At 49.4% G+C, this 19,308-nt stretch overlaps 1 protein-coding gene across 1 annotated transcript; it reads right to left on the bottom strand.

The window, feature by feature from the left end:
• Nucleotides 1–67: 67 nt before the first annotated feature.
• LAJ45_09874 (uncharacterized protein) lies at nt 68–816 on the bottom strand (the record flags this gene model as incomplete). Its single annotated transcript, XM_046119405.1, has 2 exons — nt 68–432; nt 507–816. 2 exons carry the CDS (start codon nt 814–816, stop codon nt 68–70), a joined length of 675 nt encoding a protein of 224 aa, XP_045967480.1.
• Nucleotides 817–19,308: the final 18,492 nt, after the last annotated feature.

Raw genomic sequence — 19,308 nt, 5'->3', positions numbered from 1 at the left:
AAGAAATAAAAAAAAGAAAAATCCTTAAATTTCCCCGGATCACAACCCCTCACTCGCCACTCACTCCCTACCACCCACCCCACCCCCACCCCCTCTCCCTCTGCGTCACCATCCCCTCCAGCCACCCCCTCCACCTCACCTCATCCTCCCCCACGCTCGCAATCTCATCGCGGACCCACTGCACCGTGTTCACAATGTCCCCCGCGCCGTCAGCAGCCAGCACCGCGCCCAGGACGCGGGCACACAGGCGCAGCAGCACGCACAGCTCGCGCGCGACGCGGATGTCGGCGTCGAGGTCGCCGGTGCGCACCGCGGACTCGGGCAGCAGCGCCCAGGCGTAGCGCTGCCGGAGGGCGCTCCAGTTGTGCGGGAGCTGCACTTCGAGGGTGTAGCGGTGGCGCCAGAGGGTGTGATAGGGGCGGAGGGAGGGCGCTGGGAGAGAAGGGGGTGTTAGTATATAGGATTGGGGGTGATGAATGGAGGGGGAAAGTGGAGATGTTATATACCCATTCCAACGATATGGATGATCGGGATCCCAACATGCCGGGCACTCACGTACCCGCTCTCAGTGACCCCTGGCCCCGCGGGGTCAAACAGCCTGATGAGCTCGCTGTCGGGGATCTGGTCGATGCGGACGTGGCCCTCTGCGGCGTTGGGCTCGGCGGAGAGGTGGTCCTCTTCTGATCTCTGGCGGCGGTGCGCGGCGTCTAGATCTTCGTTGCGGGCCATTTCAGTGATGGGAGGAGTGCTGGGGCGGAGGAGAGTGTGGAGCATGTATTTGCTCAGGCGTTTTGAGGCACGTTTGGTGGCTTGCATTGTGGTGGTGGGTGGGTGGGTGGGATGCTGTTATTGTACGGCTTTGCTTTATTGTGGGCCTTATCGCGATTGGGAGGGTTGGTGGTGGGGAGGTGTAGGGCTAGGGGTGCTGGGCGCACATGAACTGGCTATGGGGGTATTGCTTCTACGGGTTTAGTGGCTTGACTATTTGTTGATAATTGGGGGCTTGGAAGGCTATGAGCAATAGTATTGGCTGCTTGGGCCTGGGCGTGTGGTTGATTCATTGCGGTCACGGGTGGGGTAGAATGTGGGGTTGTGGGCTTTGTTCATGTGGCTCCCCTCTACCGGTGGGAGGCCTTTGTGGTTTGTCTGTATGCACATATGGCGCCGTTTGAAAGGGTAAATGATCATATCAACCAGTTCAGCGGGAAGTGCGGATAGTATTTATGGTGCCGTCTGTGGCGTGGGAAAAGGGTGCGTCGTGCCGTTGATTGGGCGGTTTTTTGGGGAAACCGTTTGTTGGGATCATAGAAGAAGAGGCCCTTATATACCGGTGGTTAAATTGGGCTTCACTTAATCAGTGTTATTGATTTCTGGGGGTAGAAGTCCTAGGCCGTTGGCTGGATACAAGGTGTTGCCTACATGCGGTTTCTTACAAAATTGTATCATGTGGGGCTAGGCTGTCAAACAGTAGATAGATCGGACTATATATGTAGCTAGCCTTGCTATCAATGGGGGTAATAATCATTTCTTTAGATGTGATGTCTGATAGGTTGTTGGGTCTTATGCTATTGTTCCATGACAAGGGTTCTGTTAAGTACCGCAAACGGAATCATGGACAAGAGCTAAGCATGATCGAAATTAAACACAAATCCGATTGAACAGACCATTTGAATCCCTGTCCTCTAATATACACCAGGCCATATAGAACGGCTAGCACGAGACATCAAGAATGGTTAGGATACGATTCATGCAAAGAGAATATTCCTAACGTCCAAGACGGAAGACAGTCAACGCCTACGGGGGTGTTTGCTTTGGAGGGGCATGAATAACTTTCTTGTTTGCAACTGGAGTTAAACCTTTATGATATAACTACGAGGTAATGATCGATATTAAGATCTAGAGTAGATAGATGGTAGCACAGGCGTATATGCGATGCAGTTGGATATAAAACGCCCTGCATAATGAAACCGGCGCACCTGCAGAAACCACTTACTCCACATCTCTATCATAATGGTTTGTACCTGAAGAGTTCAATATGGGAATCACAAGCACTTCTTTCAACTGCGATTGCCCATCTACAAACCCCCACCCCCCCCTTGTCTCCCAAGCCAATCACGATAATGATAAGGCGAGTCACGTGCGAGGGGTACATAAATACAACTTACATCTCTGACTCTTAACTCTTACATCATCCCGCACGGCAAACGACCGACGCCCACCGGTGCAATCCACCAACCACCAGAACCACCACCATACAAACCCCCCCTCCTACTCCCTCCTGTTTTCTCCCCCTCCTCCTCCACTACTTACCTATACCACACACTCACACCCAAAACCCCCCACACAAACAGACAATCAATAAAACACACACCATGGCCACAGATACACAGTACGACCAAACGCAGGAGGGCATCCCCTCGCTGCTCGACACCGACCTCTACAAGCTCACAATGCAATGCGCAGTCCTGGCAAACTACCCCGATGTTGGTTTGTTCGCCGCTCCGCCCGCTGGAACATGTTCTCTAACCCGTTCTGTCTCTCGCACGCCCAGATGTGACGTACGCCTTCACGAACCGAACCCCCGATCTGAAGCTCACGCGCGCAGCGTTCGAGTGGCTGGAGGTCCAGTGCGCAAGTACGTTTCCCGCCCGACCGACCGACCGGCCGGAACCTTCCATGATGCTGGTTTTTTCTTCTTTTCTTTCCGCTAATGAAGTGGTAGAGCTTGGCGATCTCCGTCTGACCGGCGACGAGCTCGAGTTCCTCAAGAAGGCATGTCCGTACCTGCCCGCGGCGTACATCGCGTATCTGGAGAAGTTCTACTTCCGGCCGGCGGAACAGCTGAAATTGACGTTCACGCCGGCGGGGGAGACGAGTGTGCAGATTGGCACGGAGCGGGAGGAGAGGGAGCTGGGTGCGGATAAGTTGGAGCTTGTTTGTTGCGCCGGATCTATCCGTTAGCTGGGAGGGAGGGAAGGCTAATTGTTGTAGGGTGATGTCAGGATCGACGTGGCGGGCAAGTGGGTGGAGACTATCCTTTACGAGATCCCGCTGTTGGTGTTGGTTAGTGAGGCGTTTTTCAAGTTTTCGAATACGGACTGGAATTACGATGGGCAGGAGGAGAGAGCGTATGGATATTCAATTTTCTGATATCTTTATGCTGTGCTGACGGATTTGGGGGAAAATAGATACAACAAAGCTAAAGTGCTCCTACAAAACGGCTGTGTGTTCTCAGAGTTTGGAACCAGAAGACGAAGAAGCTACCGTACGTTTTTTTTTCATGCCACTCCCCATGCCCTGAACTCTGTGGCTTATAGCTCCGGGCCCTATAGACACGCAAGAACTGGTCATCAAAGGCATCATCCGTGCAAACGAAGAGTTCAGTAAGGGCGATGGAGCTGGCCGTCTCAGTGGAACAAGCAACGTCCACTTCGCCCACAGATTCAATCTAACGCCCATCGGAACCGTCGCCCATGAATGGTTCATGGGCATTGCAGCCATCACAGACGACTACATATCCGCCAACGAAGTCGGGCTCGGGAAATGGGTCAACTGCTTCGGCGAAGGCGTAAGCTCTCCTCCCTCCCTCCCTTCCTTCCCTACAGGTTGGTACTAACACCCATCTAAAGACCCTCGGCATTGCCCTCACCGACACCTTCGGCACCGAGCAGTTCCTCCGCTGCTTTGCACAACCCTACAAGAACGGCAAGTCCTACGCCGAGACCTTCGCGGGCGTCCGCCAGGACTCTGGCGACCCCGAGATGTTCGTGAAGCGGATGCGCGGGTTCTACGACTCGCAGGGCATCAAGGAGGAGAAGACGATCGTCTTCTCGGACAGCTTGGACGTCGAGCTATGTTTGAAATACAACAAGGCTGCCCGTGCTGCGGGCTTCAATGTCAGTTTTGGCGTTGGGACCTTCTTGACCAGTGAGTTTTCACCCCCCCCCCCTCCCCTGGCTGGCCGGCTGGCTGCTCTTGATATGGTGATGGTGCTAACGCGGAAATTTAAAAGACGACTTCGTCCACCTCTCGCAGCCAAAGAAGAAGTCTACGCCGCTCAACATCGTCATCAAGATCTCGTCGGCCGGCGGTAACCCGGCGGTCAAGATCAGTGATAATATTGGCAAGAACACGGGCGATAAGGCGACGGTGGAGCGGGTCAAGCGGGATCTTGGCTACACGGAGAAGAGGTGGGAGGATGGCGATGAGAGGTTCAGGTGGGGTGGGAAGGAGTAGGAAAGTGTGGACTTTTTATTATTGTTATTATTATTATTTGTCTCTTGACATGATATGATGTGCATGGTGCATGCAATGTGGGGAGGGAAAAAGAAAAGGGGGGGGGGGGGGGTGTATACTAGCTCAAGTAGCACTTTGTATTGCTGTATTAGATACCATATGAATGCACATGTGGTTTGCAATCATCTTCTTGGCCGGATGATGGAACCCAGGAGACCCGTTTTCTGCTTTTGCGTCCTCTCTCTCCCTTCTTTCTAGCGGCGGTAGCAGTAAGTTTGTGACAGTTCCAACCCCGCGCAATTCGTAGTGATGGGTGAGAATGTGTGATGCTTGGCATATGGACCGTAGGTGTCCCCCCCCCCCCAAACCGGGCCACGTTCTGACTGAGTCGCAAGAGCGTCCTATCCACCAGGTGTTTGTTTTATCGGAATACAGAAAAAGCGCCACCCAACTCAAAAGAGATTTCACGTCCCAACCAGCAGCGATCATTAGAGTTTTGTGGATATATGGACAGACCCTGGCTTTAAATTTATGAGAGGTTTACTCTATATAAGCCGAAATAAGTACATATGTTTTTTTTTTAAAAAAAAAACATCGAATGGTAAGAGATTTCAGCAGCAAAAAAGCCCGGACTGGCCTATCGGAATCTGTTTACCATAGTCATAGGCGCCTGTCATACGACTCAAGGCTAGCAGAAAGCTTGAGCCTGGGAGCTAGTAAACTGGAGCTGGCTTTGTATGTTAAGGTAAGGGCTCGAGTATTTGGAATATGACCCCACCCCCGCTCGGCCCGTGTCAATCACTACCTGAGTATTGCAAGGGTTATAGTTAATTACTAAAGCTCCAGCTCGGTGGTTTAGGTGAAGGAAACACTTACATATACACATTTGACGCAACGTTTTAGTTCAGCTCATGATATTCCGCCAAACTTCCATAAGACCAGGAGTTGTGTCCTATCATGTTATTTATTTATTACTAAAGCATGCCTGACTACACATATCTATCTGACCAGCTATATGAACGGGTGGGACAATCTCTTACCAACGGGACAGTTTCTTACCAGTGGGAAGCTATTTTCAATGAAGTACGGTAAAGCGATCTCCTGGCGGATCATTGGGCGCCCAAGCCGTATGTTCTGGTGGATAGGACGACTTTGAATTGGATCGGTCAGAACAGCAATGATATTTTCCCCTCTCAATCAAAATCTGCGCCAACGCTAACACGCCGCTCCCAGTTTGAGACCCCCAAATTGCAAAACGTACCACCATCTGTACCAAACCAGCCGGCAGCATCCCCATGACCAGTCGATCGGGACTTATTGATCTCAGGGGAGCGCAACATTCCAATATCCTTCCCACGCACCGGAGTTCCGTGGCTTTGTCACGCCGAGTGGTCGGTGGTCAGCATCACCAAGCCTACCTAGACCGAGTACTGCATAGTGCCCGGCAGGCCCGCGATGACGCTCCAGGCAAGGTTTGGATGTGTCCTCGAGGTACATTCCTTGGTCCTTGTCTGTCATGTCCTCGAAGTCCGGCACTGCTATCTTCGAGGTCTCTCAATTGCAAGGACGACCAGGTAAACTAAAAAAAAAAAAAAAAAAAAAAAAGAGAGAGAAAAAAAATGATATATCTCAAAATGGGGTGCATATTTTAACCAGGGGCGTATCAAGTGTGTATTATATACAGCCTGCATGCAAGAATTGTTCTTGGCCGGAAGTCCTCGATCGAGCTGGTAAGGTCAGAATATTGTCCTCGAGGCATGCATGGACACAGGGACACAAGGGCGCTCATCCTCTACCTCGGAGTACCGCAACATCCTGTCCTCTCCCTCCCCCTCCCCCTCTCCTTCTCCCCTCCTCCTCCTACAGGTATCGGAGTTCCGTAGCTTTGTCGCCAGTTGCAAATATTGCCGGTGATGAGGGTCTACTGAGTACCACAGAGCGCGATATTCCATCTCTTGCGGACCGGAGTTCCGTAGCTGTATCGCAGGAGTTGGTAGTGAGCATCACAGAGAGCGGCATTCCTATTACGCTCCGGAGTTCCGTGGATGTGTCACGCTTAGTGGGTGGTGGTTAGTGTTTCTGGCGTTGTTGTTGGGGTGGGGAGGTGAGATAGGTGGATGGTGGATGGTGGATAGTGGATGGTAGATGGTAGATGGTGGATGGTGGATGTGGATGTGGATGTGGATAGTGTTGTCTACGAAGCTATTCGGGATGATAGTGGGGATTGAGCTTGTCTCGTCTCGTCTCGTCTTTTCTTATCTCTCTCATCTCATTCGTCCGAAGACAGGACTGAGGTAGGGGTCGAGTGAGTAGCTGTGACCCAAGCCCCACCACTAACAGCGTTACAAAATGAAACTGAAGTCTCTACATATTCCTTGGTACTCTTATCCAGATGTTGAATAATTAGGCGATGAAACAACTGATAAGTATGTTGCTTGGGGTTGAGAATTAAGTATCGTCTTTTTGTTGGGAGCTCGGTGGTGGATTGGGTTTTTTGCTGGCTATCTTGTCACTGATATTAGTGGTATATTTTGCAACTTTTTGAGCAAGTCTCAAAGCGAGATAAGCTCATGAGATATCCTGTCTCGTGAAGGGTACGAAATGTGGAGAGTTTGGTTGATCATGAGTTCTAGATCTGGGGTGGTTAGATTCTGCCGCAGTGTTGATATTTATGACCTGTGGTGAGCCTGGTTGGACGACTTTTGGTGATTCAAATTTTATATCACGGTAACCTTGAATTGACTGTCTACCTTAGGATTTGATCATTTCTCATGGGTTGGGTTTAGTCCTCACGGTTTATCTCAAGACGGGCGCCATATATATCGCGGACACCGGAAGATCCTCGTCGCTCAAGACACAGACACTGATATCAAATCAAAATCACGACTACTAATCATTCCAAGGTGGTTGTTTAGAGATCTCAAGAGATGTAGCCTTAGTCAGTTATCTCTTGAAGATTTATATTCTCTTCCGTTATGGCTGACGGTTCGACCATTCATGAAGTATCACTCGATAGATTCCACCCCCTTCCCCATTCACCGGCTTTTCTCTAGAGAAGATAATTGCTTACTATTCATAGACTTGTAATCAGATAATTTAAAACCCACCCACAGCAAGATGTACCTTATCCCCAACTCTCAACGGTCGTTGTGCCGCACTCCCCAGCAGTACGCGATACCCCCCCTGCGGGAAGCCCTACGTACCGTACTACATCAATATATCTCGAAACATGTGTCCAATAATCATGCGTAGCCAGATTTCACTACAGACGCCTATCACAGCATAATCAGACCTTCTCCAAGTGAGGGGTCCCGTCGGATTCAATTCGGGGCCGCGGGGTCCGGGGAATACACCTACAGGGCTAGGGTTACACATCAACGGATTCATCGTGTTCCGGATTCCGAGTCTCTTCGTGGGGGATCCACATTAGGTCTAGATGAAGATGCGGCTTTTCTATATGGGCATTTCTAATTTTTGAATTAAATTTATTTAGAGTAAAGGGGCCTAGTGGTATGATAGGCATGCGAAGAAGAAAAGAAATACCTAGGGCCCATGGTTTTGTTGGTCCTAGAATCTTCCCGGATGGGATGATCATTGCGGAGGCCGGCAGATCCGTGTGGGGTCGGTACCATAGCCCTTTCAAGGTTTCCGATATTGCTCGAATTCTTAACGGGGAGTCGGGGCGTCCGGAGGTCTTTACTGACTTCTCTATCGGTGCTGGCCTGGTTTGACGAGGTCTTCGGGCGTCTCGTCCGGCCGGTGGCAGTGCTAATGACTGGAGTATGTAATCTGGTCCTGAATTTGCTCAGACTATGTCATATGGATGGCCATCCCCCAAATCCCTAGGGGTTATCAAACCCTACCGTTTTCGTATTGGCTTTTGTCTGGCCGCATCCCGCTCTTTAGCTCGGGGGGAGGTTTCCAGAATTTTCTGGTGCCAATGACAAAAGGATTAGTAAAAATAACAATTTAAAGCTTCAGGATAATAATTTGGTTTATTATCAACAGTTTCAAAAGAAATGACAATCCGATTTCGGTTTGTGTGGGTTAGGGTTGTCCTGCGGTGCTGATTACCTATGACCTAGCTATCTTGCAGCTATCGAAAACAGTTTGTCATGAACTTTAGACATGCAATAATGTTTCAAAAACTAAGTCTAAACTGATATTACCTGACCTTTTTATTCGTTGAGATATGAAAAGCGGACTAGCGTGGTGGGGTAGATTATGCGTGACAGTGCGTGACGTACTTAAGATATCATTACTTTTTTCAAAAAGGCACACGATCACCGTTAAGAAAATGTTTAAAGCCATATTGTGGTGTTCCATACAGCCACACTCTGCCAACATACTACCTCACCTAATATCCACCCATTACTATGCATGTGTTATCGTTCCTGATGAACCCGTTTAGAGATTAGAGATTCGAGATTGAGATCGATTGGTGACACGTTGTAAGATAAATCTATAAATGACACGTTATATTCACTGCACGATACATTGATCTACCGAAGATTGAACGCTTTCATGAGTTTTTACCACCAAGACTCAAAGCTATCAACTTTATCCCGTATCATTCTATTACTTGGCTCTGGGTGGGCCCGGTATCATCGAAAGTGTTCAAACTTCAGTCCGTCAGTCCCTCCGATCGGGACCTCGGGAGAGCTCAAGGAAGTGGGTCAAATATAGGGCAATTAAGGCATCCTCGTACCGATGTGCGGTTCCACTGGGTGAGTTTACAATCCATTGCAATGGATTAATTCTGCTGACCGTTGATAGGCGTAAGTTTATTTCTATATGCCGCAACTGCCCCCGAAAGAGTTCTAGATACTTCATCCAACTCATCTAATTAAGTATGAAACGGAGTTTCTCTCCGGATTGTGGTTTGGCCTCGTTGCCGTCAATCTATACGCTGCTTATGATGGAGTTCTAGACCGAATCACCACACATGACCCACTGTTAGATACCTCAGAGAGTGCAGAAACTGTCTTGAGAGGGAAAAACGCCATTACATGGATTTGCATCCCTAGACTTACGAATATGGCTTGAAGTGCGTAGGTTTGTTCCATCTAGATATCAATATAGATGATATGGTATTCTTATCGATTCTAACCCGCTGATGACTGATTACTTCCGCAGATCAATCCCCAAAACAATCCAAAGCTGTCGAAACCCCAGGCTTAATCCCAAAATAACATCATTTGATCAATTGATCCATTGAAAAGTCTATGGTCCTATCTCACATGCTTTCGTTTCAAAAAAACTACACTTTAAATATATCACCGAAAGGGAAATTAACAATGTTTCACAAGCGTTACGACACCTCTAATAAGCTATAATTATACCAAAATGGACTTTAACCCCCTGTCCTGGCATCAACTCAATTCCCACACTTCTTTTTTACTTCATTGGCTCTTGCTTATATGTACTTGAGATTTAAAACTCCGATATAAAATAACTTAACCCTGGTCCTTCTGAGTTTTATTACAAACCCTGACAGTCGACTAAGTGTACATACTGATCGTCAGCTCATAGTCCGCGCACATAACGCACACGTCTTAGGTTTCACTATCAGCTGTTCTTGGAAACATCAAGAATCTATAATCATTCCGCCCTATCGAAACCGCATCAGGGTCGAAATTCCAGGGTTTTGCAAGGATACAAAAGTCAACCTTACCAACGAAGTGTCCTACAAAACCACATTCAAGTGTGGCAGGGATATAGGTACGCTCACGATAAGTGAGTTTTATGGCGTCCGGTCTGAATTCACATGTGAGCCATTTACGTACTTGACCACAAGGCTGGCTGAAAACGAAGCGGGTCATGAACCATCACTCGACCGGGGTAGCCCGAAAAAGACATCAAGCGGTATCTGCTCTCAATGGTTCACGGCTTACCCTGTGGACTGTAGTACAGTTTCATCATTGACTCGCTCTCTAGATCTCACTATTTGTGTTGCTCTTACGAAATGGTTACTTCATGAATTGTACCCAGAGGTATAACTCACCAATCCCCCGGTCCCCTATATCGATATACATAGGTATTTGTATTGATTGATCTGACCACCACCGAAGAATAACCTATCCAGACGTACATAAAGGTACGATCTGGGTTTCTAACTGCGCTCGAGCATCTCTCTGCCCAGCGATGCCGCTCATCCGGTACTATTGTCTAATAATGGCCCCTGATCATGTCTTGAACTCGGGAACGAGGGAAGAAAGATCAATAGCGATCCGAGCTCCCCATTTGTAAGACAAGTACCCGGTTGAATCTTCCGCAATGGCTTTTCTCCTCAACTATTGAATTTGACAGCACTGCACGGATACCAGCGGTATACGTGTATGAGATATTTACACATCGTTCACCGGAGAGACCAAACAGTACATAAGCCGGGAGTGCTTGTTTAAAACCCTGAGGTTCGGGTTGAGTGGGGAATAACTCGTGTGAGCCATACATGTACGGGATAACTTTGTTTCCAACAAGCACACAACGCACAAGGCATGAGAGACATACCCGGAAGCATGTTTTGTCAGGTGTAAGTTGGGGAAGCCTGAAAGTCTTGGGACGAAAAGCAGTGTCATTTTTCTGAGCCACTTTAATACATAGTGCCCAGCAGATAAGAAAATAACTGCTTTTTTCAGCGATATAGGGCCTGGAAGAAGCAAAGTAAAGCATTGCAACAGCGACCCTGGTAGATATCTGCAGGTCCATATACAATAAGGCTCGTAATTGATTCTAGAAGCCACCACACTGCTACCTACCATCTTTCTTTTCCACAGCCAGCCACGTTTTCCAGCCAGGCCAGGGGGAGATCGAAATAAAATATATTAACATTCTCAGCCTTACACTTACATACTCTCTACCTACCGAAAACGATAATATTTCAGCCGTAGAAGCACTATTTCTCAAGGATCGCCAAAAAGGAAAAAAAAAGGGGAGTGGCATTTATTACCAATATAGGCTAAGCAAGACCCCTTTGAAAAGAAACGCGTTAGTGAATTGCAGCTGAGAGCTGAGAGCTGAAGGTCAATGAGCCACAGATACGCGTGCGTGCCAATTAACTATTATGCAAAGACGCGCCATTAACTGAGCGAAAAACAAAAAAGCGATGCCATTACGTATGACCGTGGCTCCTCCCTCATTGAGTTCTCACCCCCGCCCCGGATCTGTTATGCGAATTCCCACGTTCCGGTTTCCCCATAGATGGGTAGATGGGTATGTAACCTAAAGCACTCAAAAAAGAAAGGCTCCTAAAAAAAGAAGCAACCCCAACCCGCCGAGGTTGACTTTTTGTCACCAAGGCCCCTCCTAGCTACATGCCCTGCCCAGTTTACCTACGACTACCTACTGCTACTGATTGTAAGATTACTCATCGCCGTCCCTGATGGCCTGACTCATTCCAATCCACTCCTCCATGATCTTACCCTTCCCCGCGCTCGCGTTCGTACTCGCACCACCCCGGCGGCGTTTGACGACGATGCACAGAATGTGGGAGTAGATATTGAAGCCCTCGTAGGATGTCTGTAGAACGAGTTTCTTCTTATCATCTCCTTCCACCTCCTCACTTAGATAGGAGAGGTTGTCGTTGTCGTCGGGGACTGTAATGGTGGGGGTCTTGTGGCGTTTCGGAGGTGGAGGTGCTGGTAGGGTGTCGTCATCGAGTGCGGATGGACGTTTGCTTTTTGTGCGGGTGCTCCTGCGCCGGGCCGATCCCAGGACCCTGGTGCTGCCCTCCTCTTCCTCATCGCGATCACCGTCGTCGTCTGGTACAATGATTGGCCCGGCGCTGGGTGCCATGGGGATGGAGTTAAGGTCGAGTTCGGGCGGCGACGACTCACGGCGGATCTCAACGAGTGTTAGCCCCCCTGCACCTCCGCCCCCTCCGGTGAGCTTTGAGGAGTTTGAGTGCAGCTTTGCAGGTGCGGTTGGGAGGGATTTCTGCTTTGTCATGACCGCATGGCGCGTGCCCGAGTTTGTGAGGAAGAGGGATAGCTCGTAATCATCTGATTGGTGTGTTGTATTAGTAGGGTGTTTGCGTGAGAGTCGCGATCAATGACATCATAGCATGTGAGCTGCTAGCTATGTGATGAGAAAGTGAACCCTTACTAAGTACCTACTCACCTTCGACAATCACATCCTTGACCGCAACAGCAGCCTTTCTACCCCCCAGTCTCACACGCTCCTGCTCCTCGTGGAGTTTTGGCAGGACGAGGGGTTTCACGCTTGCAAAGATGCGGGGAAGGACATTGGTAAGCCAGGGTGTCAGGTCAGAGGGGTTATCGAGGTAGATGCGGCACTCGAGAACTCTAAAATAATTTTTCCTGTAAGTGGTGTTTATCTGTATAATGGTGCCTGTGCCTGTGCCCCCTGCTTCAGGCAAAATTATACAATACGATATGATATATCTGGAGGAGGAGGAGGGAGAGAGAAGGTGTGCACGGGCTTACGTGTATTTTGAAACGCGACAATAGCGCCGTAGGGTGGGCATTTGATTTGAAAAACTCCAGGCACGTTTTCTTTCTTTCTTTCTCTCTCTCTCTCTCTCTCTCTCGGGGAAGGAGGGGTTGTTGGGAGATGAAGCTTTGGTGGGCGGTGAAGGTGGGGTGGGGGATTTGTGATGGGATGAATGGAAGCTAGCTAGGTAGCTAGGTAGTAAGGTTGAAAAAGGTACGAGAGATGAGGTCACGAGGGGCTCGTTTGCGGAGTGGCCGAAGGGGCAAAGAGTTGAGCCTCAACTCAACGGTTTGTAAGAAAGCAAAGGTTGAATGTCGGATAAGACCGGGGGTGGGGGGCTAATTTTCGGGGGAGTCGGAGTCAGAGTGAGGGTGCTTGCTCATTGGCTATCCCTAGCTACATCAAAGGTATTAAGGGAACGAAAATCCTCAAACTACCGCTTCAACCGCGAAAAATATATAATTCACATTCCAGAAATGGCATCTCGATGCAGTCGAGACTATTAGAGTGCAGCAGTTCAGTGTGCGCCCCCCCGCAATATAACTAACTAAAACGATGACATTTCGAAGGTTCAATTGCAAGGGCCAGGGAGCTTGCGAGAAAGATAAGCTCGCGGGAGATGAGTGACATCTCGTATGAAAGAAAAAACGCCATGCTTAGCTACATGTACATTAGTAACCTCCTCCTACTAGGCCCGGGGCAGGTAGGCAGAGTCGCACACATCGCATCGTGTATGTGCGCATCGCATATCGCATCCTTCCATCCATCCATCGGGACCATGCAGGTACCGCCGACGACGAACAGGCCAGTCCCCTTCGCTTCCCTTCCTTTTCCTGCGCACACAGGTACCGGCACATGTGAGAGAGAGGGCATTTTAGTGGATCAGTGGCAAAAAAAAACTAGTCTGTAGGTGTCGCCCATTCGTCCGGTTAAGTTGTGGCCACGAGAGTACATGAAGGTTATTGACCGGCCGGCAGGGGGAGACTTCACGATCTCGCGCAGAGGACAGGATCAGGATTCAGGATTCGAGGGCTGGGGGGGGGGGGGGGGATTAGTTAGCTTTGCTGCCTACTTTTGCCTATCCTCGGGTAAGGAAGGGAAGGGAAGGGATTGGAAGGGTTGTTTAAACGAGCACAGATTCTAATTTGATTGATTTGACGATACCCCCGGGACCGGACAGCATAGTGATAATCTGTGATATGATCCATCTCGAGTAAAGTACTCGCACCTATGAGAGAGAGAGACAGACGTATGTACCCCCACACACAGCCCCCCCCCCCCCCCATGAACCACTTTTGATGCTCCTAATGTGGGTGTGATATCCGTGGATATATCGTTAACTGCTGATGTTTTCCCTCAGATAGAGTAACATCCACGCGCGCGCCGGTCGATACGACAATTCAATTCGAAGCGAAGCGAAGGAGGCTTGCTGCCTCTTTTCTTTCTCTCTCTACCGCAGTATTACTGACTCCCCCTTTCATCTAGCTCTTTTTGCCTCTTTCTGGCGCTCTCTAGTACTCTATGTGTGGCTCTGGCGCCATGGGCTTGCGGCCTCCCGATCCCCGAGTCCGTGTGTGGTATTTCCGATCGTTCGCGAGAAAAAGCTTAAAATAAAACGGGCAGTCGAGTAATCATTCCAGGTACTTACATACATTCCCACTCTACGAGTCTAGCTCAAGTAGTGTAGAGTAGAGTGCGGTTTTGACCGAGAGAGAGAGAGAGAGACAGAGATACGATATCCGAAACGTGCTCCTCGCTAGCTATGTGCCTTGGATATTTTCTCTGGACCGGGTTATACGCTCAGATAATAGATCATCCCTCTGTCTATCTATGTCTTCGCCTTTAGACTAGAGCTCCATCGCCATACATAGACTCATAGAGTACTACATTATACCTAGATGTATTGATAGTAGCACATCCATCTGCTTGTCCTCTCTTGCAGCTCGACAATGATGTAACCTCACCCCCCAGCACTCCCATGGATGGCGTCGGATGGCGCAAACGATCCATCTATTTATCACAATTGCCGCGCCTGGCGTGGGGGGGTCGCAGATACACTCACTCACTTACTCACCGTCGTCGTCGTCGTCGTCGTCGACCTGAGCTCCTCAAGGTACTTACTCTCCAGCATGTGGTGAATCAATCCGGTATACCTAGAGTAGCTATAGTAGCAGCAGATCCCCAATCGGCCCGGGACAAAATCAAGGAAAAGCCTTATCTCTCGGACCGACCGGCGAGCACAAGAACTATTTTTATTTCTTTTTTTATTTTTATTTTTACAGTTTACGGCGGCTATCTATCGATCGAGGGAGGGGGGGGGGGGTATGTGCAGCAGCGAGCACAGAGACAGGAGTGTACCGGAAACTTCTTCGGGAACTTTTTTTTTTCAGAAAGTGAAAGTGAAGTTGAAGGGTCCGTGGTACTGTGAAGGTGAGGTCACTCATGTCTGAGCAGTGATCATGAGTACATATTACATACAGTCCTCATCGCGCGCGAATCGTCAGGGGTGGTGGTGGATAGGTATGCGTCCTGCCATTTCGCATTCCCCCGTATAATAATGTAGACTCTCTAATTATTATTCAGCAACCGTGTGTACCTCTACGGTCTACTCTTGTGTGGTGGTGGTGGTGGTGCTCAATGCTCATGCAATTCCCACGTGCGGGATCGGTTGTTTGTTTCCCCTTCCCTTCCCTTCCCCTGCCCCTGTAGATCTGCCCCCGAAAGAGGCAACAAGCCTCGAACCGAACCCGCTGCAAACAATTCCATATTTCCTTCTAGACGCCATAGAAAAACAGACGTACAGATGCTTGTTTGCTGCTCGGCGCGCCCGGACTTTTTCTCAAAAACACACATATTCTCCTATTTTTAAGGGAGAGGAGGCCGGGGGCGTGTAGGCATGTCTTGATGGGAGGGAGGATCAGAATCAGGATCAGGATCAATCGGTGGTTTGATGTTGTCGCTCGTCTATCACGGCCCACGGTCTCTGTCTGTCTGTCAGTCTGTCTGTCTGTAGGGCATGTAGGTATGGGTGTATTTCAGTTATACACTTTATAGTATATCCTACGAGTGGGTACATGTCAGTATCGAACCAACCCCCCCCCCCCTATCTCCTGCAGAGAGAGAGAGAGTCAAATCTACATTACAACATGCAGTATAAACTTTTGTAGCCGCCGCGTAAATCCGATACCTACCCTAACCTGGATACATGTACCTCTAGAATCGATCCGGTACCGTACTAGCACTCTGTCTAGAAGTATAACATGTAACGTTAATTACCTGTCGCGGGCATGGGCCGGGCGTCCAGATCGCGTGCTGTCTGATTTCAGATAGAAACCACCTCTCACCACCCCCCCCCCCTCCCCAAACGGCCGCTCCGGCGAAATGCAAATTTTGGATCGAGAAGGAAAAAAAAACTATTTGGAAGTTTAATTGGCGCCCCTAACCCCAATTGCAACTATTGCAACCTAACAATACAACCCCAACCCAACTCCCAAGCCAAGCCAACACGGAGAAAAAATAGAATCTAGAGTTAGGTAGAGAAAGGAAGGAAGCAAGGAAGGATCGAATCCGGAAAGGGGGGGGGGGGGGGGGGGCTGGGCCAGCTGGGTCCGTCCGGCCAGAGTGTTCTTTCCCCAAGCTTCTTCGACTTGTTCTTCTTCCGTCCTTCTCTTGTTCTCTCATTTCCTTCCTGACGTGACGGCCGCGCCGGTTGATGTTTGTGTCTACGCAAGCAAGAGTCAAATCTGGTTTCAGCAGTAATTTGCCCCCCCTGCTCTGCTCTGCTACCCACATGTAGCGTATGCAATGTATGCAGGTACCCTATCTAGCCCTACCTACCTGCCTAGGGGAAATAGAGGGTAATTTGCCACTCTGTGGTTGGTGGTGGAATGTTCTCTGGGTGCTTCCATCTCGAGACTCTCTCTCTGATTACCCCGGACGCGTGCTTGTTGGTCCCTGCATGGCTGCATACGGTTTGTGTGTGGTGTGTGTGTGGTGGCTGCAGCGTCTAGACTCTAGACTCCCCCCAGCAGCGCAGTGCGCGCAATGTGGTAGGTGGTGGTTTGGAGGGGTAGAGTATTTGAGTTGAGTTATGCAGTGATGGGTTGATGAGGGATGAGGGATGCAGTGGAGGGGGAGATGCGAGATGCAGTGGAGGGATAGGCTGAGAGGGGAGGGGAGGCTGAGGGTGAGGGGATGTTTCTCGTTTATCATGGGTTTCATATGGGTTCAGCGTGAAGATACTTTGTTTGTACCCTACTACTCTACAGAGTATCCCGTAGCAGAAAAGTAGACAAGATGTTCACAAACATTCAGTCATCGACTGTCAATCGCTCGTCACGATCATCACAGTATATCTCCCGGAGATTGAATGAGTGGATATGGCGTCCCTCCCCCCTCCCTCCGCCTCAAAAAAAAAAAAAAAGAAAAGAAAAACTACCGCGCCCAGGTTAGAAAATCGACAATCACGAATTTCAGCCCAAATCCCCACTCCACGTAGAAACACCCACCACCACCACCACCACCACCACCACCGCCATGATTCATGAAGGCTTCGTAGTTTCGTACCACCGGCCATACCTCGGCCCATCTCCACCGCGCTCTGATTGGCCCCTCCAGAACCGAAAGACGACAGCGGCGGTGAGACCGTCCCAGACCCGACAGTCAGCAGTTAGCGAGAGGTAAGGGGAGGGCAAAAAAGGGCGCCACAGGCAGCGGTAACCTCTCCGCGACACTGGTCACTGGGTAAAGAGACGCACAAAATCGTTGGCAATTGTGATAGATGTGCCTGTGGCACACGCCAGAGCATCTCCACTGTGGCGTTCGTTTGCCCTGTGCCTGTGCTGCGGCGGGTGTGTGAGGTCGCACAAAGATTGTAGAAGTGGAGTCTACATATCAAAAAAAGACAGCTGCCTCACCCTCACCCCTCCACTCCCAAGCCTCCGGAAAGGTCGAGGTGCGGTGCGGTGTGGTGGTGGGCCTGTAGTGTAACGAATTTAAGCAAGGGGAGGTTAAAAAAAAAAAGGTGAGAAAAAGAAAATAAGGCAAAAAAAAAACGTGGCAGCCCCGATTGATTGTCGGGCGGGCCCTGTCAAATATCGCATCGCGAGATTGAACTTTTTTTTTTCTCGCTTGATATTCCCCCGTTGAGGATGCATAAAGATTGAAGTGAGGGGCACTTATACTGTATAGTACCTAGAGAGGGGCCCTGGGGAGGGGACGGAGGGACGGAGGATAGAGTGTATCTCGAAAAATAAACGGGACCCCCACACAGGCAGAGTTGAGTGAGAGAGATATGGTTTAGGTAGTTCACGATGCAGGTAAAATGTACCGGTATCTAGATGCTGTATGCCGATGCGATATAAGATGCGATGAGATGAGAGGGGAGGGGAGTATCGGCGGAACCGACGATACTCTACTCCTCATGTAGCCTACATGGCATAGAGTATACGTTATACCTAGACAATGTACTCCATCATGTAGAAGCATCTCTTTTCTCTCTCTCTCTCTCTCTCGTCTTTTACTACTGCAATTGCCCTAGGTCCATTTACAGGGACCTCCCTCCTCAAAGAAAGAAGCGCGCATCTCGGCCTCCCTGGGCCGAAGAGCTAAAGTAATCCGTGCTAGCGTTTGAGTTCGTCTCTCGTCTAGCTGCTGCTGCAGGTACCTGACATGACGTGAAGCTGGCGAAAAAAAATTAAAACCCTTAAAGAAAGTCGTATTATTCCACGATGGGTGTGTGGTCTTCAATCCAATCATTGAACCCTGACCGCCCCTTGGCAACGCAGGGCGTTCCCTCGGTCAACAAAGACCACCGCGGCCTCACCTTGTTCCGTTTCCCTCCCCCCAGCTCTCTCTCCCTCAGGCCAGTTTCGTCACCGCCCGCCGCGACCGACCTCCCCCCCTCCCCAGATAGAGTGAAATTGGTTTCATCCTGCTAGTGCTGCCGTCATTCCTTTTTTTTTTTTTATGGTTGCTGGTTTAATTCGATATTCTGGATGTACATACCGCACAAGGGTTAAAGGGGCATGGTTTGCGGAGAGAAATGGAAGTTTCTTTTTCCTTGCCCTTTTTGGGAATTAGAAAACGTTTTTTTTCTTTGCCTTGTTCTTAAGTTGCCTTTGGCTTTTTCGCCTAGCTAGAGTGGTTAGTCACAATAGAGTACATGTACCGAAGTAGTTTGTAGTTTGATGGGCGTGGCTGCGCGCGTTTGTATCTAATTTCATTTCCGGGGAAGTGAATTTGATGCTTTTTTGCCTCCTCCTCCGAAGTCTGACTGATTGATTGACTATTGACGGCTCCTATCTTTTTTCTTACTTTCTTTTCCTTATTCAATTGATCAATTGGGATGACCGACCCGATTGACTGACCTGACTGACCGACCGACCCGCGACTGAACCGAACGTCAAACGAACGTAATAAAGTACAAACTCCTTTTTTATACATACATCTAATAATCTTTTTCTTTTGCTTGCTTTTCCGCGCGCGCCCTTTAATATTTCGGACCGGCCGGCGGTCGATATTGAAACCCGACATCTCCCGTTATTGCGGTTTCTGGTATGGGGGGGGGGGATCGATACACGATGTATTATCATACGACATGCAATTGCAATTGCAATTGCC

This window comes from Morchella importuna, assembly GCF_003444635.1.
Source record: "Morchella importuna strain M04M26 chromosome Unknown Morimp01GS039, whole genome shotgun sequence".
Classification (NCBI taxonomy): Eukaryota; Fungi; Ascomycota; class Pezizomycetes; order Pezizales; family Morchellaceae; genus Morchella; species Morchella importuna.
This window is presented reverse-complemented; position numbering and strand designations above follow the sequence as displayed.